Source organism: Salvelinus fontinalis, chromosome 7, assembly GCF_029448725.1.
Source record: "Salvelinus fontinalis isolate EN_2023a chromosome 7, ASM2944872v1, whole genome shotgun sequence".
NCBI classification, from domain to species: domain Eukaryota; kingdom Metazoa; phylum Chordata; class Actinopteri; order Salmoniformes; family Salmonidae; genus Salvelinus; species Salvelinus fontinalis.
Window position 1 is genome coordinate 24,524,361 of NC_074671.1, and position 26,293 is coordinate 24,550,653.

Sequence of the window (26,293 nt, forward strand, 5' to 3'; positions counted from 1 at the left end):
ATTGCCTGGCTTTTGTCTCTCGCCACAGCTCAGTACATGTGAAAGGACATGACAAATGGAGTCTGCTGAGCGAGCAAGGAAACACGATAACGCGTAGCACCTCTAATCTGTGAGAGAGAAAATGTCTAGTGCTAATAGTTCATTTGAAACAGATTAGGCCCAGTTGATGGAAACGTGCGATTCCTTGGTGAGGTGTGTCACAGTTGTAGTCGGGGAGGGCCGTGACCCACAGGAAGTTCTATCAACTTAATTAGATTGCTTTGAAGGTGGGAGAGGAAGTATAGCATGACATACCCCCTCCATGCGCTTCCCTTCCCCTCATCTCATCATGACGAGAGAGTGAGGGGGGATCTCGCTGATGGGGTTCAATAACAAACTTGGCTTTCACATGTCCTTCCCCCCTCCTTTCTCCGCGGTTGGCTGTTTCCAAGGCGCTCAGCAGATGTTGCCACCGGCCCGGCCGCGAGACCCAAACAACGTGAAAAGCCAGGCCGATGATGTCATGGAATCCTGCCTGATTGTCAAGACACAGAGATCCTTTCTGTGAGAACCAGAGGGGGGAGGTTTGGTTCAAAACATGAAGGGGAGGGGTTGGGACTGGGGAGTGTGGGTGAAAGGCACACTGCACACATCCGACAGACACACAGGCTCATCCAGAGAGAAGACCCCCCCCCCCCCATACTAGGACCCTGAGAGCTATCCCAAGGAGGTGGATGCTGCATCACCGCATGCTGTAACTGCAGTCTAATCCTTCAGGGCGATTCCCAGGACAGCAACTAAATATGACACACTCTCTTAGTCAATGATGACAGATTTCTTTCTCCCTTCATGAGACACTGAAGGCTCCACTGACCACTGGATTACTGTTGGCAAAACAGATTTTCTTCACACATTTGGGGGTGCAAGTGGCGCAGCGGTTGAAGGCAATGCATCGCAGTGCTAAAGGCGTCACTACAGACCCAAGTTCGATCCTGGGCTGTATCACAACCGACTGTGTATCACAACCGGCCACAAGTGGTCCAGCGTCAATGTAAATAAGAATTAGGGGAAGGTTTGGCCGGGGTAGTCTGTCATTGTAAATAAGAATGTTCTTAAATAAGACAGTTGAAGACAGTTGAAGTCGGAAGTTTACATACACTAAGTTGACTGTGCCTTTAAACAGCTTGGAAAATTCCAGAAAATGATGTCATGGCTTTAGAAGCTTCTGATAGGCTAATTGACATAATTTGAGTCAATTGTAGGTGTACCTGTGGACGTATTTAAAGGCCTACCTTCAAACTCAGTGCCTCTCTGCTTGACATCATGGGAAAATCAAAAGAAATCAGCCAAGACCTCAGAAAAAATATTGTAGACCTCCACAAGTCTGGTTAATCCTTGGGAGCAATTTCCAAACACCTGAAGGTACCACGTTCATCTGTACAAACAATAGTACGCAAGTATAAACACCATGGGACCACGCAGCCGTCTTACGACTCAGGAAGTAGATGCGTTCTGTCTCCTAGAGATGAACGTACTTGTGCGAAAAGTGCAAATCAATCCCAGAACAACAGAAAAGGACCTTGTGAAGATGCTGGAGGAAACAGGCCCAAAAGTATCTATATCCACAGTAAAACGAGTCCTATATCGACATAACTTGAAAGGTCACTCAGCAAGGAAGAAGCCACTGCTCCAAAACCGCAATAAAAAAAGCCAGACTACGGTTTGCAACTGCTCAATCCTTGAGAAAATTTGTGGGCAGAACTGAAAAAGCGTGTGCGAGCAAGGAGGCCTACAAACCTGACTCAATTATACCAGCTCTGTCAGGAGGAATGGGCCAAAATTCACCCAACTTAATGTGGGAAGCTTGTGGAAGGCTACGTTTGACCCAAGTTAAACAATTTAAAGGCAATGCTGCCAAATGCTAATTGAGTGTATGTAACCTTCTGACCGACTGGGAATGTGATGAAAGAAATAAAAGCTGAAATAAATCACTGTACTATTATTCTGACATTTCGTATTCTTAAAATAAAGTGGTGATCCTAACTGACCTAAGACAGGGAATTTTTACTAGGATTAAATGTCAGGAATGATGAAAAACTGAGTGTACATGTATTTGGCTAAGGTGTATGTAAACTTCCGACTTCAACTGTATATGCATACAAATATACGTGTGTGTGTGTGTCTGTGATATCTATAAATACACACACATACATATATATACACATACATACATACATACATATATATACACACACACATACATATATATATATATACACACAGACACACATATATACATAAATACATATAAATATATACATACATATATGCACACACACACATATAAATATATATAAATACAGTGGGGCAAAATAGTATTTAGTCAGCCACCAATTGTGCAAGTTCTCCCACTTAAAAAGATGAGGCCTGTAATTTTCATCATAGGTACACTTCAACTATGACAGACAAAATGAGAAAAAAAATCCAGAAAATCACATTGTAGGATTTTTAATTTATTTATTTGCAAATAATGGTGGAAAATAAGTATTTGGTCACCTACAAACAAGCAAGATTTCTGGCTCTCACAGACCTGTAACTTCTTCTTTAAGAGGCTCCTTTGTCCTCCACTCGTTACCTGTATTAATGGCACCTGTTTGAACTTGTTATCAGTATAAAAGACACCTGTCCACAACCTCAAACAGTCACACTCCAAACTCCACTATGGCCAAGACCAAAGAGCTGTCAAATGACACCAGAAACAAAATTGTAGACCTGCACCAGGCTGGGAAGACTGAATCTGCAATAGGTAGGCAGCTTGGTTTGAAGAAATCAGCTGTGGGAGCAATTATTAGGAAATGGAAGACATACAAGACCACTGATAATCTCCCTCGATCTGGGGCTCCACGCAAGATCTCACTCCGTGGGGTCAAAATGATCACAAGAACGGTGAGCAAAAATCCCAGAACCACATGGGGGGACCTAGTGAATGACCTGCAGAGAGCTGGGACCAAAGTAACAAAGCCTACCATCAGTAACACACTACGCCGCCAGGGACTCAAATCCTGCAGTGCCAGACGTGTCCCCTTGCTTAAGCCAGTACATGTCCAGGCCCGTCTGAAGTTTGCTAGAGAGCATTTGGATGATCCCGAAGAAGATTGGGAGAATGTCATTTGGTCAGATGAAACCAAAATATAACTATATTTATATTTTTGTAAAAACTCAACTCGTCGTGTTTGGAGGACAAAGAATGCTGAGTTGCATCCAAAGAACACCATACCTACTGTGAAGCATGGGGGTGGAAACATCATGCTTTGGGGCTGTTTTTCTGCAAAGGGACCAGGACGACTGATCCATGTAAAGGAAAGAATGAATAGGGCCATGTATCGTGTGATTTTGAGTGAAAACCTCCTTCCATCAGCAATGGCATTGAAGATGAAACGTGGCTGGGTCTTTCAGCATGACAATGATCCCAAACACACCGCCCGGGCAACAAAGGAGTGGCTTCGTAAGAAGCATTTCAAGGTCCTGGAGTGGCCTAGCCAGTCTCCAGATCTCAACCCCATAGAAAATCTTTGGAGGGAGTTGAAAGTCCGTGTTGCCCAGCAACAGCCCCAAAACATCACTGCTCTAGAGGAGATCTGCATGGAGGAATGGGCCAAAATACCAGCAACAGTGTGTGAAAACTTACAGAAAACGTTTGACCTCTGTCATTGCCAACAAAGGGTATATAATAAAGAATTGAGATAAACTTTTGTTATTGACCAAATACTTATATTCCACCATAATTTGCAAATAAATTCATTAGAAATCCTACAATGTGATTTTCTGGATTTTTTCTAATTTTGTCTGTCATAGTTGAAGTGTACCTATGATGAAAATTACAGACCTCTCATCTTTTTAAGTGGAAGAACTTGCACAATTGGTGGCTGACTAAATACTTTTTTGCCCCACTGTATATACACACACAAAAAATGGCGATATGAAAAGAAAATACAAAAAAAACAAATGTCTGTCATACAGCACATAGTCATGAGTACAGGCTGTAACTTTGGCATAGGGCTGAAACTATGTGAAGAACTGAATATCCCTTATGGCTATTATAGGCCTAACCTACTTTTATTAATTAGAGCAGGCCTGGAAAGATCCAGAAGAGATGAAGCGATGTGGAAATAAATGTGATGGATGTCACCAGAGAGAACAGTAGTGCGAGCACTACCCACTCTTTGTTCTCTATATTTAAAACAGTGGGTTATCTTGATTTCATTAGTATGCTCTCTGAGGCATGTGATAGTGCTGGTTTAATAACAGGAACACATTTAACAGTTAAGCATGGTAAGGAAAAGGCTTCAGACTTAAAAGCTCAAAATAGTCTAGTTTAGTCTTTTTGTTTGTTTTTCCAAGGCTTTCTTTTACATCACCTATTAGCCCTGTTACAAACCTAGGCTAATTCCTTGAAATTTGTTGACAAACTAAACTACAAATGGTTGCACACTTATACAACGAGTATAGCCTTCAAGCTACCTACACTACATGGCCAAAGGTACTGTATGTGAACACCCCTTCAAATTAGTGGATTCGGCTATTTCAGCCACAGTGGATGCATTTCAAGGCCTACCTTCAAACTCAGTGCCTCTTTGCCGGACATCATGGGAAAATCAAAAGAAATCAGCCAAGACCTCAGAAAAAAATTGGAGACCTCCACTAGTCTTGTTCATCCTTGGGAGCAATTTCCAAACGACTGAAGGTACCACGTTCATCTGTACAAACAATAGTACGCAAGTATAAACACCATGGGACCACGCAGCCGTCATACCGCTCAGGAAGGAGACACGCTCTGTCTCCTAGAGATGAACGTACTTTGGTGCGATAAGTGCAAATCAATCCCAGAACGACAGAAAAGGACCTTGTGAAGATGCTGGAGGAAACAGGTACAAAAGTATCTATATCCACAGTAAAACGAGTCCTATATTGACATAACTTGAAAGGTCACTCAGCAAGGAAGAAGCCACTGCTCCAATACCGCCATAAAAAGCCAGACTACGATTTGTAAATGAACATGGGGACAAAGATGGTACTTTTTGGAGAAATGTCCTCTGGTCTGATGAAACAAACAAAACTGTTTGGCCATAATGACCATTGTTATGTTTGGAGGAAAAAGGGGGAGGCTTGCAAGCTGAAGAACCCCGTGCTTCACGGTTGGGATGGTGGTGGCAGCACCATGTTGTGGGGGTGCTTTGCTGCAGGAGGGACTGGTGCACTTCACAAAATAGATGGCATCACTGAGGAAGGAAAATTATGTGGATATATTGAAGCAACATCTCATGACATCATTCAGGAAGTTAAAGCTTGGTCGCAAATGGGTCTTCCAAATGGACAATGACCCCAAGCATACTTCCAAAATTGTGGCAAAATGGCTTAAGGAAAACAAAGTCAAGGTATTGGAGTGGCCATCACAAAGCCCTGACCTCAATCCTTGAGAAAATGTGTGGGCAGAACTGAAAAAGCGTGTGCGAGCAAGGAGGCCTACAACCCTGACTCAATTACATCAGCTCTGTCAGGAGGAATGGGACAAAATTCACCAAACTTATTGTGGGTAGCTTGTGGATGGCTACTCGAAATGTTTGACCCAAGTTAAACAAATTAAAGGCAATGCTACCAAATACTAATTGAGTGTATGTAAACCTCTGACCCACTGGGAATGTGATGAAAGAAATAAAAGCTGAAATAAATAATTCTCTACTATTATTCTGACATTTCACATTCTTAAAATAAAGTGGTGATCCTAACTGACCTAAGACAGGGAATTTTTAAGAGGAATAAATGTCATAAATTGTGAAAAACTGAGTTTAAATGTATTTGGCTAAGGGGTATGTAAACTTCCGACTTCAATTGTACATGTAATTTCATCTACACTGTTCACAAGCGTATGCGTAGCCAGGGGATAAAAAAGTCCCGCCTCTCCCATCTCCTCATTGGTTTTTAGGAGCATATACCCACATGGGTGATTTAAAGATAAAGCTATTTCAACCTGCGTGTCTGGATCGTGTCTGGTGTGGATGTACAAAATCAACTAGCGATGTCGCACGCGCATTCCCGGTCTAGCCAGCATGTAATCGTTCAACATCAGTGCCCGACCTCACTAATGCTCTTATGGCTGAATGGAAGCAAGTCCTCGTAGCAATGTTCCAACATCTAGTGGAAAGCCTTCCCAGAAGAGTGGAGGCTGTTATAGCAGCTAAGGGGGCCTGGTTTAGATCTTATCTGTCAGAAAGATATCAGTTTGTCTCTGTGGATGGTTTGACTCCTGACAAATCAACTGTACATTTTGGTGTTCCTCAAGGTTCTGTTTTAAGACCACAATTGTTTTCACTATATATTTTACCTCTTGGTGAAGTCATTCAGAAACATGTTAACTTTCACTGCTATGCGGACGATACATAGCTGTACATTTCGATGAAACATGGTGAAGCCCCAAAATTGCCCTCCCTGGAAGCCTGTGTTTCAGACATAAGGAATTGGATGGCGGCACATTTTTTACTTTTAAACTCAGACAAAACAGAGATGCTAGTTCTAGGTCCCAAGAAACAAAGTTGGATCTGTTGGATCTGACAATTAATCTTAATGGTTGTACAGTCATCTCAAATAAAACTGAAGGACCTCTGCGTTACTCTGGACCCTGATCTCTTTTGACGAACATATCAAGAATATTTCAAGGAAAGCTTTTTTCCATCTTAGTAACATTGCAAAAATCAGAAACTTTTTGTCAAAATGCAGAAAAGTTAATCCATGCTTTTGTCACGTCTAGATTAGACTATTTAGACAGTGGTTTATTCGAGTAGCCAGAAAGTAGAGCACTAAGTAAACTTCAGTTAGTGCTAAACACGGCTGCTAGAATCCCAAAAATGTGATCATATTACTCCAGTGCTAGCCTCTCGACACTGGCTTCCTGTTAAGGCTAGGGCTGATTGCAAGGTTTTACTGCTAACCTACAGAGCATTACATGGGCTTGCTTCTACCCATCTTTCCGCTTTGGTCCTGCCGTACCTACCTACAAATACGCTACGGTCACAAGACGCAAACCTCCTTACTGTCCCTAGAACTTCTAAGCAAACAGCTGGAGACAGGGCTTTCTCCTATAGAGCTCCATTTTTATGGAATGATCTGCCTATCCATGTGAGAGACGCAGACTCGGTCTCAACCTTTAAGTCTTTATTGAAGACTCATCTCTTCAGTAGGTCCTATGATTGAGTGTAGTCTGGCCCAGGGGTGTGAAGGTGAACGGAAAGGCACTGGAGCAAAGAACCGCTCCTGCCGTCTCTGCCTGGCCGGTTCCCCTCTCTCCACTGGGTTTCTCTGCCTCTAACCCTATTACGGGGGCTGAGACACTGGCTTACTGGTGCTCTTCCATGCTGTCCCTAGGAGGGGTGCGTCACTTGAGTGGGTTGAGTCACTGACATGATCTTCCAGCCCGGGTTGGCGCACCCCTCGGGTTCGTGCCATGGGGGAGATCTTTGTGGGCTATACTTGGCCTTGTCTCAGAATAGTAAGTTGGTGGTTGAAGATATCCCTCTAGTGGTGTGGGTGCTGTGCTTTGGCAAATTGGGTGGGGTTAATTCCTGCCTGTTTGGCCCTGTCCGGGGGTATCGTCGGACAGGGCCACAGTGTCGCCGAAACCTCCTGTCTCAGCCTCCAATATATATGCTGCAATAGTTTGTGTCGGGGGGCTAGAGTCAGTCTGTTATATCTGGAGTATTTCTCATGTCTCATCCATGTGTCCTGTGTGAATTTAAGTTCTAACTCTCTAACTGAATGAACGGCTATGAAAAGCCAAATGACATTTACTCCTGAGGTGCTGACCTGTTGCACCCTCTACAACCACTGATTATTATTATTATTAATATTATCATCATCATCATCATCATCATCTGACCCTGCTGGTCATCTATGAACGTTTCAACATCTTGGCCATGTTCTGTTATAAATAATCTCCACCCGGCATAGCCAGAGGAGGACTGGTCACCCCTCAGAGCCTGGTTCCTCTCTAGGTTTCTTCCTAGGTTCTGGCCTTTCTAGGGAGTTTTTACTAGCCACCGCGCTTCTACATCTGCAATGCTTGCTGTTTGGGGTTTTAGGCAGGGTTTCTGTACAGCACTTTGTGACATCGGCTGATGTAGAAAGTGCTTTAGAAATCTTAGCAGCGTCCACATACTTTTGGCCGTGTAGTGCATTTGTCCAGTAAATTCATTGGAACCTGAGACACAACTGAGCCATTTCAATACCACGTTGAAAACGGCAGCCGAGCTCAACGCTCGACAATGAGCTCGTAAATAGAAAAGGACATTCTTCCAAAATGACACGGGGTCTCTTTTTTTACATGGCCAGGTCCTCTTACAGCTAATGGGGTTAGTTTTGATGACTCACACATAGGCTAAGCCTTGGTTCTGGTGTTGATCCATGCGGACAGGGAGTTTCCCCCAGAGCAGGAGGCCTGTGGAATTCTTTAGGGCTGGGTCGGCCACCGCTAGGCCCTGCAATTATCTACATGCAAGAGTATGAAAATCACAGGACCGCGGGGATCGCACTTCACACCACTGTGCACAGTACAGAGGGATACAGACAGAATGTTCTCAGAGCTTCCGTCTTTCATGCTTTATCGTCAGTATGCAAAAAACACAGGCCTCTGTATATTTCTCTACCTCTAACTGCATTGACAGCGCTACACTCAGTGGCGGTAAAATACAGTAACTTTGTAGCAACATGCAGAAAACACTAAAACACAGGTGCACAACTCAAATCTAGTTCCAGGCTGAATTTACAGGTTCATAATCTCATGGCGGTTGGCGTACTAAAAAGAATAATAAAAAATAAAAATAAAAATTACATGACAAATCTGGAATTTGGACAGCTTAGTAGGGTTATTAGTCAAGTGCTTACTTCAGCATTACAGCCAGATAACTTCATTAATCACATTATTTACAGGAATTTGATACAAGGCCAACCCAAACAAACAGATTACATCTAAACCAGGCTCAGGCTAGAGCCTCAATTGAGGCATACAGACAGACAGCGATGGTAATTTAATGTCCCTGGTAAAAGTATAATGGTCCCAATACCACTAGTAAAGCAAAGACAAGCAAACAAATTGTTAACCGTCATGCAACTCCAGCTAACTCCATGACATCCATGCCTTATGTCAGGGTTCCCCAACCGGTGGCCCACGGGTCATTTTATTTGGCCCCCCAAGTTTTCTGAGCAAAATAATATACGGTGCATTCGGAAAGTATGCAGACCCTTTGACTTTTTCCACATTTTGTTACATTACAGCCTTATACAAAAAAGTTGTTTTTTTCCTTCAATCTACACACAATACCCCATAATGACAAAACAAAAACAGGATTTTTGCAAATGTGAAATATGTGAACAAACTGAAACCCTTTACTCAGTATTTTGTTGAAGCACCTTTGGCAGAGATCACAGCCTCAAGTCTTCTTGGGTATGACGCTACAAGCTTGGCACACCTGTATTTGGGGAGTTTCTCCCATTCTTCTCTGCAGATCCTCTCAAGCTCTGTCAGGTTGGATGGGGAGCGTCGCTGCACAGCTATTTCCAGGTCTCTCCAGAGATGTCCGATAGGGTTCAAGTCCGGGCTTTGGCTGGGCCACTCAAGGACATTCAGAGACTTGTCCCGAAGCCACTCCTGCGTTGTCTTGGCTGTGTGCTTAGAGTCGTTGTCCTGTTGGAAGGTGAACCTTCGCCCCAGTCTGATGAGGTCCTGAGCGCTCCGGAGTAGGTTTTCATAAAGGATCTATTGCTTCGTTCATCTTTCCCTCAATCCTGACTAGTCTCCCTGTCCCTGCTGCTCAAAAACATCCCCACAGCATGATGCTGCTACAGTAGGGATGGTGCTAGGTTTCCTCCAGACATGGCACTTGGCATTTAGGCCAAAGAGTTCAATCTTGGTTTCATCTGACCAGAGAATCTTGTTTCTCATGGTCTGAGAGTCTTTAGGTGCCTTTTGGCAAACTCCAAGCAGGCTGCCATGTGTCTTTTACTGAGGAGTGGCTTCCGTCTGGTCACTCTACCATAAAGATCTGATTGGTGGAGTGCTGCTGAGATGGTGGTCCTTCTGGAAGGTTCTCCCATCTCCACAGAGGAACTCTGGAGCTCTGTCAGAGTGACCATCGGGTTCTTGGTCACCTCACTGACCAAGGCCCTTCTCCCCCGATTGCTCAGTTTGGTGGGGCGGCCAGCTCTAGGAGGAGTCTTGGGGGTTCCAAACTTCTTCCAATTAAGTATGATGGAGGCCACTGTGTTCTTGGGGACCTTCAATGCTGCACAAATGTTTTGGTACCCTTCCTCAGATCTGTGGCTCGACACAATCCTGTCTCTGAGCCCTACAGACCATTCCTTCAACTTCGTGGCTTGGTTTTTTCTCTGACATGCACTGTCAACTGTGGGACCTTAGACAGGTGTGTGCCTTTCCAAATCATGTCCAATCAATTTAATTTACCACAGGTGAGCTCCAATCAAGTTGTAGAAACAATAATTATCAATGAAAACAGAATACACCGGAGCTCAATTTTGAGTCTCATAGCAAAGGGTCTGAATACTTATGTAAAAAAGGTATATGTTTTTTATTTGTAATACATTTCCAAAAATGTCTAAACCTGTTTTTGCTTTGTCATTATTGGGTATTGTGTGTAGACTGATGAGGGGAAAAATATTTTCGTCCATTTTAAAATAGGGCTGTAACATAACAAAATGTGGAAAATGGGAAGGGGTCTGAATACTTTCCGAATGCAATGTGTGTGTGTGTGTGTGTGTGTGTATATTTATTTTTTATTGTTGGACATAGACTAAAAACACCAGAAAATTATCTCAGTGATTTTAATGTAAGAAATCTGTTCCCAATTATTCCCACGCATAAGAGAGAGAAACATGTGATTGCATAGAAATGTAAGCAAGGTTTAAAATTATTATGTTTTAGTCAAACATATCAGTTTGGTCTTCTTTCCGTCAATTTGTCGTCTACAAATGATTTGTAATTATGTGCTGGCAACCAGACCATCCGCTCAAGAAAAAAAAATGTATTGAATAAATCTGCAGCCAATCAGATACCCTGAAGAGACGATCCTACAGACATTTTACATTCTTTGTTTGAGTAAAGGTTGTCTACAATGGATAGTCATTGAGAAAAAACGAATTAACAGTGAGGACATAGCAACATATGGTCAGCTAGAGACGTTCCATTGATTGAGATGTGAAACGTGTGTTTACCTTTAGGCTTAACGGGCCTCAATTTGCAGTTAAAAATGATCGGAAACCAGTTCATCTAATATTTCGTTGCAATTGACTCCTTTTTTCTTTTAAAATCTAAGAAACCAGGGTTCATAGTGGGTGTATTTGGGGGCTTTAGACTAAGGATGCTTATGACCAGTCACCAGAAGGCTACTTCCCTAGCAGCTGGTCACTGGGCAGTGCGCACAGTGATTTGACTCGTATGTGGCTTAGCCAAACACTTTGAAGTGAGTGCCTTTAGCTAATCTCAGACGCAACGGCCGGTCATGCGATGCAAAGCAACATTCTGAATGTCCCTTTAAATAAATAGTCGCTAAAACGTTAGAATCTCATACAAAGCTCAAATACCTTCTATAAAAAGGGCAATGGCTATGACGTTGAAGAGGGCTCACATATTTCTTATCAGTTTAATCAAATCTCAGAGGAGTTCAATATACTTGTCCTTGGGTGAACATGGTGCCATTCAGATGGTTGAGTATGGTGTTTGCAATGCCTAGTCTGACTGGTGCTCTTTAGAATGTGCAGTGGCAAAAGTCCCTATCCCAAGACTGTGGCAGGCATGTTCAGGGAGCTATGTGGATAAACAAGGCTGAGATGTTCCACTCATAAAAACACACTGGAATCTCCCCTCTTTCTGTGTCAGTAAAGCAGAGACGGCTTCCAAGAACAAAATGGACTAAAGCTATTAGGTAAATCCATTTGAATGTAATAACCTTTTGACAGCATCCCTTTGATTTAAACAAAACTTTCCAAACACGTTTGCCCATTGAAGAAGTGGTCAGAAAGTGACTCTTTGGACCTGAATGACAAAACATTCAAGAGTTAAAGGTGATCAAAGTTTATTCATTTGGAATAACCCACCAAACCATGAGACATCCATGTCTTCATCATTTAAAAGCTTGTCAAAATATCTGATCATAATTTTTTTTTAAGTCATTAAAGCGTATAACCTCAGATTGATTTCAGAGTCGCATATGTTGTAGCTTAAACCTTATTTCACATCATCCGAGTTTGTGTTGCGCCTGCCATCAGTTGAGACAACATGCTCGTAAATACAGGGAGGGTGTCATTTCAATCATAGAATGAACCTATTCCTTCAGATGACTGCAGTCTGACTGAGCGGTGGTAGGCAGCAGCAGGCTCTTAAGCATTCATTCAAACCGCGCATTCCTCCGTTAGCCAGCAGCTTTTCGCAATGCTTGAAGCACAGCGCTGTTTATGACTTCAAGCCTATCAACTCCCGAGATTAGGCTGGCAATACTATAGTGCCTATAAGAACATCCAATAGTCAAAGGTCTATGAAGTACAAGTGGTATAGAGAGAAAAAGTCCTATAATAACTACAACCTAAAACTTCTTATCTGGGAATATTGAAGACTCATGTTAAAAGAAACCACCAGCTTTCATATGTTCTCATGTTCTGAGCAAGGAACTTAAACGTTAGCTTTTTTACATGGCACATATTGCACTTTTACTTTCTTCTCCAACACTGTGCTTTTGCATTATTTAAACCAAATTGAACATGTTTCATTATTTATTTCAGACTAAATTGATTTTATTTATGTATTATATTAAGTTAAAATCAAAGTGTTCATTGAGTATTGTTGTAATTGTCATTTAAAAAAAAAATATATATATTTGTAATATCGGAAGATTAATCGGTATTGGCTTTTTTTGGTCCTCCAATAAATCGGTATCGGTGTTGAAAAGTCATAATCGGTCGACCTCTAGTGTGAATACTTTCTGAAGGCACTGTATATGGAAAAAAATGGAAAAAAATGGAAGTTTATGCGTTTTTAGATAGATGTTAAAGGTAACAACAAAAAAATGTCCAGAAATTATAAAGTAGTTTGACAACCCTGTTTGGAAACTTTTAAATAATGTGAATCTGAACTGTTTATATTTTCAGGTGATGAAAACATGGATGTCTCATGGTATGGTGGGTTATTCCAAATGAATAAACTTTGATCACCTTTAACTCTTGAATGTTTTGTCATTCAGGTCCAAAGAGTCACTTTCTGACCACTTCTACAATGGGCAAATATGTATGGAAGGTTTTTGTTCAAATCAAATGGGGTGCTGTCAAAAAGTGATTGAATACAAATGGATTTACCCTAATTCGTGGTGAAGTTTGGAGTTTCAAAGCGCCAATGACAAAGTCTTGATGTATTTTTACTGGCGTCGCTGAGTGGAAAGGGTACAGTAGTGTATGCAGGCTATGCTGTAATTATCATGTGTTTCATCAAACTTTACAACATGGAGGGTGATGCATCTAAGTCGCAGCTACAACTGAAGGCAATTTGAAACAGAGCCATTGCCAAGTCATAGGCCTATGCTTAGAGAAATGTAGATACTTAATGAAGTAAAAAAGACCAATAGTGTGTTTGCAAAATGCATTCATTAGTACTGTAATTGTTATGATGTGGTCCCAAGACTAGGCCTAGTGAAGACTGCCTGAAAACAGAGGGAGAAAAAAGCTCTTGCATGTTTCATTACAGAACCCATCTGCTTATTTTACGATTTAGCAGGCACATCACAAGGTGTGGCCGCCCACATCGCAGTTCAAACACTCAGCAAAGATATGACTTGAGCAGTGGTGGAAAAAGTACCACACTGTCATACTTGAGTAAAAGTAAAGATGGCTTAGAAAATGACTCAAGTAAAAGTGAAATACACACAGTGAAATACTACTTGAGTAAAAGCCTAAACGTATTTGGTTTTAAATATACTTAAGTATCAAAAGTAAATGGAATTGCTAAAATGTACTTAAGTATCAAAAGTAAAAGAATAAATAATTTCAAATTCCTTATATTGAGAAACCGGACAAACAATTGTATTTTTTTTTTTCTTTAAGGATAGCCTGGGGCACACTCCAACATCATTTGCAAACAAAGCATATGTCTTTAGTGAGTCTGCCAGATCAAAGGCAGTCAGGATGACCAGGGATAAGTGCGTGAATTGGACCATTTTCCTGTCCTACTAAGCATTCAAAATGTAACAAGTAATTTTGCGTGTCAGGGAAAATGTATGGAGTAAAAAGTACATTATTTTCTTTAGGAATGTAGTGAAGTAAAAGTAGTCAAAATTATAAATAGTAAAGTAAAGTGCAGATACCCCCAAAAAACTCAAGTAGTACTTTAAAGTATTTTTACTTAAGTACTTTACACCACTGGACTTGAGTGACCTTTGCTGTGGAGAAAATGCAAGTCTACTACTATACTTCAGCATTCTCAAACCAAACAACAACAAACAATGGAAGCATGATTTGGCAGCTGGGACCCTGTATTCATGGTTGAACATTGGAGTGCACCAATCATTGTTTGGTTCCAACCATGTGCACTGCGACATTGGGGAATCCATTGAAAGGATTTGCATCAACTTACACTTATGTGCACAATCCAAAATACATGTTGCAACTTTTAACTGCTGGACAACATCCCACAACGTTTCATTAAATGTAAATTCAATTAAAGGTGAACTTGTGGTGCAGACAAATGTCTACATAATGACAGCAGGGATGGAGATGTGGCACTACTAAAGGCTAAAACCGTGATATTTGAATATGAATTCATCTAGAAATTGAACATTTTCCTGTATTATATTTTCACAAGTATGGAAACAGACAGTCATAGTAAGCAAAAAGGTTATTCAGGCTGACAGACAAACTCACAGACAGACAACTTGACAAGCTGAATGGATAGATGGCCCCCTGTAATTATTAAGCACGTATAGTACCTGCCAAGTTCTTTGCCCGGAATGATGGTGTAGTGGTCAGTGAATAGTTCATTCTTGATAGGAGTTTTGATTTCGGAGAGTAGCCCACATCGGTTCTGGTTTGGTTCGGCTGCCTGACCATAGTGGCAACGCGTACGGCTTCTTGTCTCGCTGGTCCGGGGACTATATTCAGGAATCATCGCGTCGATTCGGTTTTTCAGCTTGTTATCTCCTGTCACTTTCAAACAAACCTAACAGCTACCGCAACCAAACTTCCCTAGCTAATAGATGGCTAGTAAACGTTGCCTACAAAGTGACCACAAAAATAGCAGTACTTCGCTGCTTAGGAGTGATAAAATAAGACCGCATGCCTCACGGATATTTCAGATGAGAGAACTGTTACTTTCATGTTCAATTAAATTATGTCGAAGGGCGCAACAATGTATCAATATTTTCAACTCCACTAAATGTTTGTAACCGGGTGATCTGTTCTAACTTCGCTCGCTCATCAGTACGAACAACGGATGAATGAATACAAGTTTACCAGTCAGATACTTTGCTCTCTGTCACCATGGTAACACTCTTGATTGACAAGTAATTAGACCAAATAGAGTGGCGCATGCTACTTTACTACAAGCAGGGGGAAGGCTCTCCACATAAATAAGATCAGCCTACAGTGGGCGCAGTGCCATGAGTCTTATTCAATTAAGTTACATTTGCTTTAAATATCCTAACTAATCGGAACACTGCACTACCGTTATCTCAATGAGAAAGGGATAATTCCCAGTAAGATAATAACTAATATAATCAATTGCTTGTCACTATACATTCCCCTTGTCTAACCTGTACAGTTTTCATAGTATTTTTTCATAGTAAAATCTGGGCACATTAACCAGTGAGAGTCACTAGAATGATAGAAGAAAATAGAGTATAATAGAATGAATACTTTATTGTTCATCTTGCAATGGAAACAACTGTTATGTTCCCTCCACCCTCCAATACCCTACAGAAACACACCCACCACAACACATTTAAAACAATAGATTATATGGTGTCTTTTTGTCTATTTTAACTAAAGGCTTGCACCTGAGTGAGTGGGTTTGCATAGCAGAACATGTCTTTTGTAGAATCTGCAATGTATATTAGAGTGCAGAGAATCAAATTCTCCCTCTTCTGGTGAAGGGCAGTAGTGCAGTAGTGCACATACTATAGTAATAGTGGTACTAGTAGTAAATGTAACCTTTATTTAACTAGGCAACTCAGTTAAGAACAAATTCGTATTTACATTAACGGCTTACCCTGGCCAAACCCAGACGACGCCGGGCCTGGATTCGAACCAGGGACTGTGGTGACACCTCTTGCACTGAGTAGTAGTAGTGCACATAGTAGTAGTAGTGCACTTATGCTGCACTTTGCTGTTTGTTGTTGGTGAGTGGTATGTAGTACCACAGTACGGGTCAGAATACCCATAAAACCTTGCGGTCAAACAATGTTTCCAATAATTTTTCCACCATTCATTTTTCCCATAGGGGATTTTAGACATACTTCAAATAAGGGCTGTGTTTGGTGTAGGCTTACCCTGGCATGACGTTTTGATAACCATGTAAATCTCTCTCGGGCAAGGTGACTTTTATCAATATTGTCCCCTGTATTTACCCCCCAAAATGAAATGCTAATTAGCTGCTAATACCGCTATGACACATAACTACAAATGCCTGTCTCAAACTTCCCGTCACTCATCAGGGCCATGATGAGACGAGATTGCTGAATCGAGGCAAAGGTAAGGATTGCTGGATTAACTAATGTTAGCTAAATTTAGTAATAAATACATTGGCTAAATTGTTTATTTACTGTACACAATACCTGTTATCTAGTTAGCTAGCTAGCTCATGGTTAGCAACATTAGCCTGGCTATGGCTACATTAGCCGTCTATTTGTCTAGCCATTTAAATGCATGAGAAGTTTAAAAAGTTTAGCTTTCTTTGGCTTTTATAAACCAACAGTTTATCTTTCTAGTTCACTAGCTAGCTAAGATGGTGGAGTTAGGCGTTATTAGTTAGGTTTCTTTGTGTCTGTGGGTGAGGAGTCTACTTCAAGTAATGTTAGCCTGATACTTGATTTGTAGCTACTTAGCTAGCTGTATTATTTTGGTCTGGCTTTTTGAGAGGTTTCAGAGATGGACTGATTAGCTCTTATCTCTTGAGTCAAGCAGTGTGGTTACTTTACTGCAGGAAGACATTGATCTGTTTGTTGTTTCCCTCTGGACAGCAGATCATTAGTATAGCTAGTAGGCAAGGTTATGTAACCGTATTTAGTCTTTTCTATGGTGGGTTTTACATTATTTGGTATTCACACATTTGTTTGAGGTAAAATTACTGCCATGTTATTGATGCCAAATTAAAAACCTTATTTACACCTTCTCTATTCCATAACCAATGGGTATGCCTGAGTCTTAGGCATTCAGGCCAAAGAGTTCAATCTTGGTTTCCTCAGACCAGACAATCTTGTTTCTCTTGTTTCTCATGGTCTGAGAGTCCTTTAGGTGCCTTTTGGCAAACTCCAAGCGGACTGTCATGTGCCTTTTACTGAGGAGTGGCTTCCGTCTGGCCACTCTAACATAAAGGCCTGATTGTTGGAGTGTTGCTGAGATGGTTGTCCTTCTGGAAGGTTCTCCCATCTCCACAGAAGAACTCTAGAGCGCTGTCAGTGACCATCGGGTTCTTGGCCACCTCCCTGACCAAGGCCCTTCTCCCGGGTGGTCAGCTCTAGGTAGAGTCTTGGTTGTTCCAAACTTCTTCCTTTTAAGAATGATGGAGTGTTCTTGGGAACCTTCAATTGTGCAGAAATGTTTTGGTACCCTTCCCCAGATCGGTGCCTTGACACAAAACTGTCTCAGAGCTCTACGGACAATTCCTTTGACCTCATGGCTTGGTTTTTGCTCTGACTTGCACTGTCAACTGTGGGACCTTATATAGCAGGTGTGTGCCTTTCCAAATCATGTCCAATCAATTGAATTTATGACAGGTGGACTCCAATTAAGTTTTAGAAACATCTCAAGGATGGTCAATGGAAACTGGACGCACCTGGGCTCAATCCTCAACGATGAAGTTGTATTATGTATGGCTCAATCTGTGAAAATGCTGTGATCATTCATTGTCTTTAATGTCGTGATTCCCAAGACACAGGATGACCATGATTATTGAATGCTGAGACAGAATGACCCCGAGTATGACTGGACATGGGCCGGATATTTGTGACAACGACCTAAAAGGGGTGCAGAAGCACACCAGCACCCCATTTTATATTTATTCCATGGCCATCCATCCCTTATTTCACACAATGATTTAATATCATTTAGACTCAGTAACAAGTGTTGTGGTGTACTGTTTTTGCTACGTTTTTTTCACCTGTGTAATGCTGTCCTCCTGTTTATTCTGGGGTTCTGACTGAATGCAGTATTAAATGTGCTGCTCACAATTGACAGCAGCGACATGGACCAACAATTGACAAGGGTGTTGATATAGCTGTATTTAGGCATGGCTTCCTTGTATTGAGTCTGTATATTTATCATTCTGCTGGAGATGACCTAGTATTTTATATTAAACCTACCTTACACATCCAGTTGTGTTTTACATGTTTTACATTTTGTGTTATTTGTGCTGGTCTAATTTCTAAAATGGAAAAGCAGAAGAATCTGTGCTCTCTCGGATAGTAACAATAGTTCATACTGTGCTCGTCGATGTCCCAGGTTTGTGGCAATGATGAATCAATAATTTAAGAAAAGTATATATAGATTAAATATAGACCTCCACCGGCTGAAGGAGAAGAGGATCTGGTAAAATAAGGCTATGTTGCTAATATCATCTAGGTAGGTAGCTTCTTTGCAAAGAACAAAGAACTAGCCTAGTATTCATGGCACATTGTAAATATCCGACTGTTACTAGGAAAGTATTCTATTTATATATATTTTTTATTTTAGCTATATATTTTAGCTTTTTTATATATTTTTGCCCGTTTTCTGCCCAATTTAGTGGTATCCAAATGGTAGTTAGTCTTGTCTCATCACTGCAACTCCCGAACGAAATCGAGAGAGGCGAAGGTCGAGAACTGTGCGTCCTCCGAGACACAACCAAGCTGCCCTGCTTCTTGACACAATGCCCACTTAACCCGGAAGCCAACCGCAGCAATGTGTCGGAGGAAACACAGTGCACTGTGGCCCGGCCCGTCACAGGATTCACTACTGCGTGATGAGACAAGGACATCCCTGCCGGCCAAACCCTCCCCTAACCTGGACGACGTTGGGCCAATTGTGCAGTGCCCCATGGGTCTCCCGGTCGTGGCCGGCTGTGACAGAGTCTGGACTCGAACCCAGAATCTCTAGTAGCCAGAATCTCAGAATCGGGTGGCCCTTAGGAAAGTATTCTGCACAAGACAAGACCAACTGCACAAATAAGCCAACAAATATTAGTAAAATAAAATATGGAACAGTAAATGAAAATGTTCAATCAATATTTTGTATTGGATCAAGGTAGCTAGCTAGCTGACAGCAAAGGTGTAGATTTGTAGTCTTGCATGTCTACTTTGATGCTAATTAGCATTTCCGAATCTGAGAGTAAATAGAGCTGATTATATTGATAAAAGTCCCCTTTGTCCGAGAGAGATTTACATGGTTATCAAAACGTCATGCCAGGGTACGCCTACACGAAACACAGACCTTATTTGAAGTGGTTCTAAAATCCCATATGGGAAAAATTAATGGTTAAAAAAAGATTGGAACCATTTCCGTGTTTGACCGCTAGGTTTTATGGCTATTATGACGCATCCACTGTGGGGCTCTATTGATTAGGAGCCTAGTTATCAAGGTCTCAAACATTCCTCTACCTTATCAGGCTCTTTAATCCTGAAGCTACCATGGTAACATTTGTACCACAGGCATTTTGGTTTTAGTGGCTCTGCCAATATCCATCTATTTCACTACATTGAGGTCAAACATATTCAAAGGGACTAGAGACAAAAGATTAATTACAAAGTGATTGTTTATTGACATTCGTGTACAGTGATATGAGTACATGGAGCGAAAGCACAGCCTGAGAATTTAGTGACCTGTCATCAAACCAAATTTGATTATAAACATGTCTTTCAAAATGTCACAATTCTGAAAGACAAAGTCTTACAGGACAAGGAAAGTTAAAAAGGAGAGGACAAAGGACCAATTTCCATAAGAGGGAGCCTTTTATCAAGTCATATCAACAAGGTATAGATGCTAATGCTAATCTATATCACAACCTTTCTGCCAGTTTTTGACTGATGATTGGAAGATCTACTGTTTTACCTTGCTGTTTCCAAGGGGATATAACATGAAAAATAAATAGGCAAATAAAAAGATTGATTTAAAAAATCACAAAAATAAGGTACTCATAAACAAACTGTAGTACAGTTAGATTGAATTACCGGTGCATTATTTATTTGAAAGCTCTGATCAAGCTCTGATCTTATATATTTGAATAGTTAATGCACTTAAACAACGTACATAGATCATTTAGAATAATTTAAGGGTAATATTGAATAATTTAAGAGCAATATTAATTTAATAAATATCCTCATATTTTAGGATTGATCATACCAAGTGATGCCCAGGATATTCTATGGATAAAATTCTTCATAAAGCCAGTAAAAATAGACTACTGAATTACATATTTTTTAAAAATACAATGCTAGACAATTCAAACAAAATTACTTATTCTCTACATGACACAATTGCATGTCCCAAATGGCTACCCAACCCCTATATAGTGTACTACTTTTGAGAGGGCCTGGTCAAAAGTAGTGCACTACATAGGGAATAGGGTACAATTTGGTATGCAGACATTCTCTGTGTCTTCGACCATTAAGGATGCAATTCCTACGTCAACAACTTGAATAAACAACCACTTTCACCAGCCAATACCAACATAGAAGATAGATAGATTGGGTTCCCACTAGATGGCCAAACTGCAAAATTGTCTATATCATAAAAATGTATGAAACAAAACATTTTTTAGGTTAGGGTTAGGCATAAGGTTAGCAGTGTGGATAAGGTTAGAGTCACGGTTAGGCTTAAAATCAGATTTTAAGAATAGAACTAGACAGGGCTTCTGACTTTGCAACTTGGCCAGATAGTGACGAAATAGAATGAGGAAGAGAAAGAAGTGGTTCCATTTACAGTGCAAAGGGAAGGAAGACAACACCAACATTTCCCCACAAATTCTAAATGAACAAAGCCATTTTGAAATACAATTCAAAATCATGAAAAATATAAAAAGGTACTAAATGAAGGCATAAGTAACAAAAAACTGTATGTACACATGGGGGAAAAAACACGTAAAAGTCCTGCTTTTGAAAGCATTTCAATTCCTATGCCATCATTATAAAAACACCTAAACAATACTGGACAATGTTTACCAAACAAACATTCAAATTAGTTTTCCACCTTATGGTCCTAAAGAGAAACCATAGTATTACATCACCCGCTTTGACAAAAAAAATCTAAAAACATTATAGAAAAAAACGACAGTACTTATGAAACAAAACTAACAAGAATCTTCTTTGCTCCCTGAACATGTTTTTTTTTTGTAGTAGCCCTGGTTCTTTCCATACAAATATTATACTATAATCATAGTACAACAGCTGTAGCTTCAATCATGGACAATCTACAGTATTTTACAGTATAACTAGGGGCCATTTAGGGCTGGTTTTCCTGAAAGCACAGTCAATTGAGAATCTTCATTGAAATAGCTTTTTAGTCTAGACAGTGGTATTCAAACTTTTTCAGCGGGAACCCCTTTTCTTTCGTTAGAATTTCTAGCGACTCCACCCCACCCTAAATCTAATGACAAACAAATAACCTTAAATTGATTGCATTTTCATATTTTATCAAAATGATACATTCACTTAATAAAATTTGATTTTTCTAATTATGTTTCTCAAAAAACGTTTACATATTATTGTATGGGACAATATACAATCCTAATTTTCTGGCCACCCTCCCCAAAAAAACACGACTGCAATTCCCTCCGACTTTGAATACCACTGGTATAGGACTATGCCTAATCTGTGTTCTGGAAACTGCCATTTAGTGTACATTCTTTTAATGAAAATGTTAAAAAAACAAAGGACGAGACCCCAAGAATAATTGTCAACACTAGACCAGGACAGAAAGGGATGTTCAACATGACGTTACACTCCATCAAAGTTGCACAGTGCCTCACTGAGTACAGAATTTACCTCTATGGTTGAGATCTCTCAGTCAGCGTTTGGGCTTAGATTGCAAAGCCCATGGTCCGAATGGGTATTATTTATAGTGTGAGCTCAATGACTCTGCAAGGCTGACAAGAGAACTCTCAGAGCTTAGCCTTTCACATTCTAATCTTAGCCTTGTACAAGATACATCATCACCTGGGTCTCTACAGTTCCTCTCACTGTACTGCACAGGAACTGTGACTTGACTCTAATAAGCCTCCTACTGCCATGATGCGGCAAAAACCATTGCACCACTGCATTGGCGTCTCCAATAGTATGTGTGATTCATTAACACATAGCTGGTGTCACTGAGGCAATAACTCACAGAGGCACAGTACAGTATCTTTCTTGGGCGGGAGATTCAGACAACTGTGTGCAGTAAGTACACACAGGCTGGGCATGGACTCAGAACAGTGAAGGAATTCCTAAAAAGCAGCTGTTCATCCACTCTGAGGAAAACAGTGATGCCCTTAGGATGATAAAGCAATTGGTGAAACATGCATGAAACATGCTTATTAAATGTAACAATGGAAATAAAAAAATGTTTGGTCTTGTCACTGAATGGTCGTCGGGAGTCAAGGTGATTTCAGGAAATGCTCTGCGATGATTGATAGGACAAGATTAAGGTCTGGAGAGACTTGCGATTTTTAGGGGTTCACCGCCGATGTCACTTCCTCTGATATCAGAGGTGGCGGGCTGTGGGCGGCGGCCGGTGGAGCAAGCCCTTCCCCTGCATAGTGTCAGCCTCAGTCTTTGGAGCTGGAATAGTCTTACCGGGAAGATTAAACTGATGAGACCATGAGGTGGACAAAGTGGGGGGGGGTCGTAGAACAGGCTGGAGCCAGGGTCTTCACTATTGCATACATGTTGGTTTATGTACAATGTCTCAGATGCAGTGCATGCAAGTTTTAATACGTTTGATCCCTATTTTTCAAACCCACTCCTCAGGTACGTATTGTAAGAAAACAAGAACAGAGAATACCATTTGTCCAGAGTTAATATTTGTACGTAAAAATAAAATAGTTTGTTAGTAGGGTGCCAAAGGAAGTCAGTCAGTGGTCAGCGCCAGTGGTTAGTCTCACTCCAGGCCAAAGGTACTGGTCTCCTCCACAGCAATCAGCAGTTTCTCATACAGCATGGTGTAGGAGGGGTACGGGGGAAGGTCCAGGCGGTTGAAGCACGTGTGAGCCCTGAAAGAGAGGAGAGGAGCGGTACCGTATGTCAGGGACAATACTGTATCAGGCACTGTCAGGGAGAGCAGCAAGTCGGAATGAGACCCCGATATGATATGATTGGTCTATTAATAATGTCCCATATGATGTGTTCATACTGTAAGTCCAGGGTTGTGGGTTTGATTCTGACTCATGGACATTGTTTATCTCTTCCACCAATCATGAGAAAGCCCTAGGTTGAAATGTTATTCGCTAGCCATGCCATTCCCTTCTCCAACCTCAGCCTTATTTAGCTTCCTTACTGCTGACACTGGGCTTCCTACACAATGATAAACACCACCACTTCCTCTCCTCCACAGCGAAATGGGAGCCCTCTCGTTTCTGCTGACTTAGTTAGCTTTAAATGAGATCTTCTCCCGTTTGCCAAATAAATGTCCAATGCAGGTCTAACAAGGTGAAAGGTATAAAGCAAATACTGTACAGGCATTAAATATAGCACTGTTTGCAATGCAACCAATTCAGAGGGATCCATGAAAATTGGAATATGAAAATAGAAGTAGGCCCAGGGGGTGTGTAAGGATCCAGTACTATAGTCAGTACTCATTTCAGCGAATTGAACTTCATATCACGTCTGGCACTAGTGAGTGACCATAATAACGTGTGTGTTCCAAACTCGGCAGCTCGCCTGGCTTTAGACATCAGCGACACCATAGTGTTGTAGAAGCAATGTATACTGTGTGACCTGGGTGGTGTTCATTATAAGGCACACGTAGCAAAACATTTTGCAATGGAAAATATACACAAGGATTTGTCATCAGATAGTAGGCCACGTCCCTGCTTCATTCTGTTTGGTACCTGCTGAACGTGACCCAGCCACTTTTCCATCAACAACTCTTCACACAAGCAAGAAACCACATGCTAGTGGCGGTTATAGAAAATACACCGATAGAAGTGACTTTTATGAATCTTTGCTAGACCACGTACAATTTACTCATTCGTGTTGAAATGACAAATAACGTTATCTGCTTCCAACGCAATTGTTTCATACTCCAGAAGATTGTCTAAACCAAATATTTTCACCAAGTTTTAGAACAAGGTGGGGGTGTGAGAAGTCTTTTTCTCGCTCCTGAGAAAATGGGTTATACCTCTCTGTAAAGCTGGCTGGCACTAAGAGCTGATTACGAGGTAGATCTCTACATGTAATGGTTGAGGAAACACCAGCAGCCGTTTCATTCCTTCCCCACATGGGTAACTGTCACGTTCCTGACCTATTTCTGTTAGTTTGTTGTATGTGTTAGTTGGTCAGGATGTGAGTTTGGGTGGGCATTCTATGTTGTCTGTTTCTATGTTGGTTTAAGGGTTGCCTGGTATGGCTCTCAATTAGAGGCAGGTGTTTGGCGTCCCTCTAATTGAGAGTCATATTTAGGTAGGTTGTTTCACAGTGTTAGTTGTGGGTGGTTGTCTCCTGTGTCAGTATTTGTCGCACCATACGGGACTGTTCGGTTTGTTTTGTACATCGTCATTTTGTGTAGTCTATTTTCCCTGTTCGTGCGTTCTTCGTGTTTAATGTAAGTTCGTCGTCCAGGTCTGTCTACTCCGTTTGTTGTTTTGTTAGTTTATAGTGAAGTTCGTGTTTTCGTGTTTTCTTTAATTAAATTATGTATTCACAACCCGCTGCGCCTTGGTTCAATCACTACTCCTCCTTTTCGGTTGAAGAGGAGGAGGATTACCATTACAGTAACGTAAGCCTTGATACCACACTCAACCAGCTGTCCATATGGAGAATATGTATAAAAAGGAGAGGGAGAGAGATAGAGAGCTGGTTACATCCGTCCTGTGGGTGAGAATAGAATGGTTGCACTACGAAAATGTTGGATTAAATGACAATATCATGTGGTCTGAATGAGAGTGTCTCAGGTAAGGGAAGTACAATTGGGAGATAGGGACTATGCCTGAAATGGGCAAATGTTTTTGTTTGAGTGACCACCTAATTTCCAATGACAGCTGACTGAGTGCATTTCTGTGGTGTTGATTTTGCGCTTTGAGAATTGTCACTGGCAGATAAAATAGTATTCGTTTCAAAATAGATTATCTCATTGATAGAATGGTAAAAGCCATTTTCTTTGTGACTTTTCTTTGTGTCCAGGACAAAACAATTGCTGCTGTATGGGGTCTCATGCACACACTAACAAAAAAACAAAAGCTGCCTTTCAGCCAGGAAAAAAAATTGACAAGGCCATTAACAATACGGAATTTGAAAGAACTGTCCCAAAGTTGGGATTGCAGTCTGTTCTATGTTCTAACGGAGGTCAAATTGGGCTGCCTGTGTATTTACACAGGCAGCCCACTGCCTGTGTATTTACACAGGCAGCCCAATGCCGATCTTTTTCTACTAATTTGTCTTTTGACCAATCAGATCAGATCTGTGTAAACGCAGCCTTACTCTCATAATAGCCCAGTCAGATAAGCTGCTGATATGTTTTTAAAAAGCAGACAGTTTTTTTAATTTCCTTAAAAAATATTCTCGCTACAGCTCTTCCTATGAGGTGAAAGACTGTATTTATTTTGCTCAAATGTCTGTCCCTAAATAGGGTGTGGCTACCTGCTTTAATAATTCTAAATGGCCACATTTAGCATGCGTTTCCAATGGACCTTATAAGTGTGGCAAGTTACAGTACATTTGACCCCAGAACCAGGTTTACTGTACTATTTCCCAGTGTGCACAGAAGTAAATTCAACATCTATTCCACGTTGGTTCAATGTAATTTCATTCAAATGATGTGGAAACAATGTTGATTCAACCAGTGTGTGCCCAGTGGAATGTCTTTCTGGATATTTTCATCTCCTTGTAGT

General features: G+C 41.0%; 2 protein-coding genes across 6 annotated transcripts in view; both read right to left on the bottom strand.

The window, feature by feature from the left end:
• Window positions 1–15,527, bottom strand: part of LOC129859262 (serine/threonine-protein kinase 17A-like) — a 43,735-nt gene extending 28,208 nt beyond the window's left edge. Inside the window, exon 1 of the mRNA XM_055928804.1 lies at window positions 15,012–15,527. Within this exon, the coding sequence (XP_055784779.1) occupies window positions 15,012–15,190 (179 nt within the window). The 5' untranslated portion in view covers window positions 15,191–15,527. The remainder of the gene's footprint in view (window positions 1–15,011) is intronic.
• Window positions 15,528–20,008: 4,481 nt separating this feature from the next.
• The window catches only part of LOC129859263 (E3 ubiquitin-protein ligase HECW1), an 82,383-nt gene continuing 76,098 nt past the window's right edge, over window positions 20,009–26,293 (bottom strand). For all 5 annotated transcript variants that reach the window (XM_055928807.1, XM_055928805.1, XM_055928810.1 and 2 more), the window contains one exon: window positions 20,009–23,458. In XM_055928807.1, the coding sequence (XP_055784782.1) occupies window positions 23,347–23,458 (112 nt within the window). In that variant the 3' untranslated portion in view covers window positions 20,009–23,346. The remainder of the gene's footprint in view (window positions 23,459–26,293) is intronic.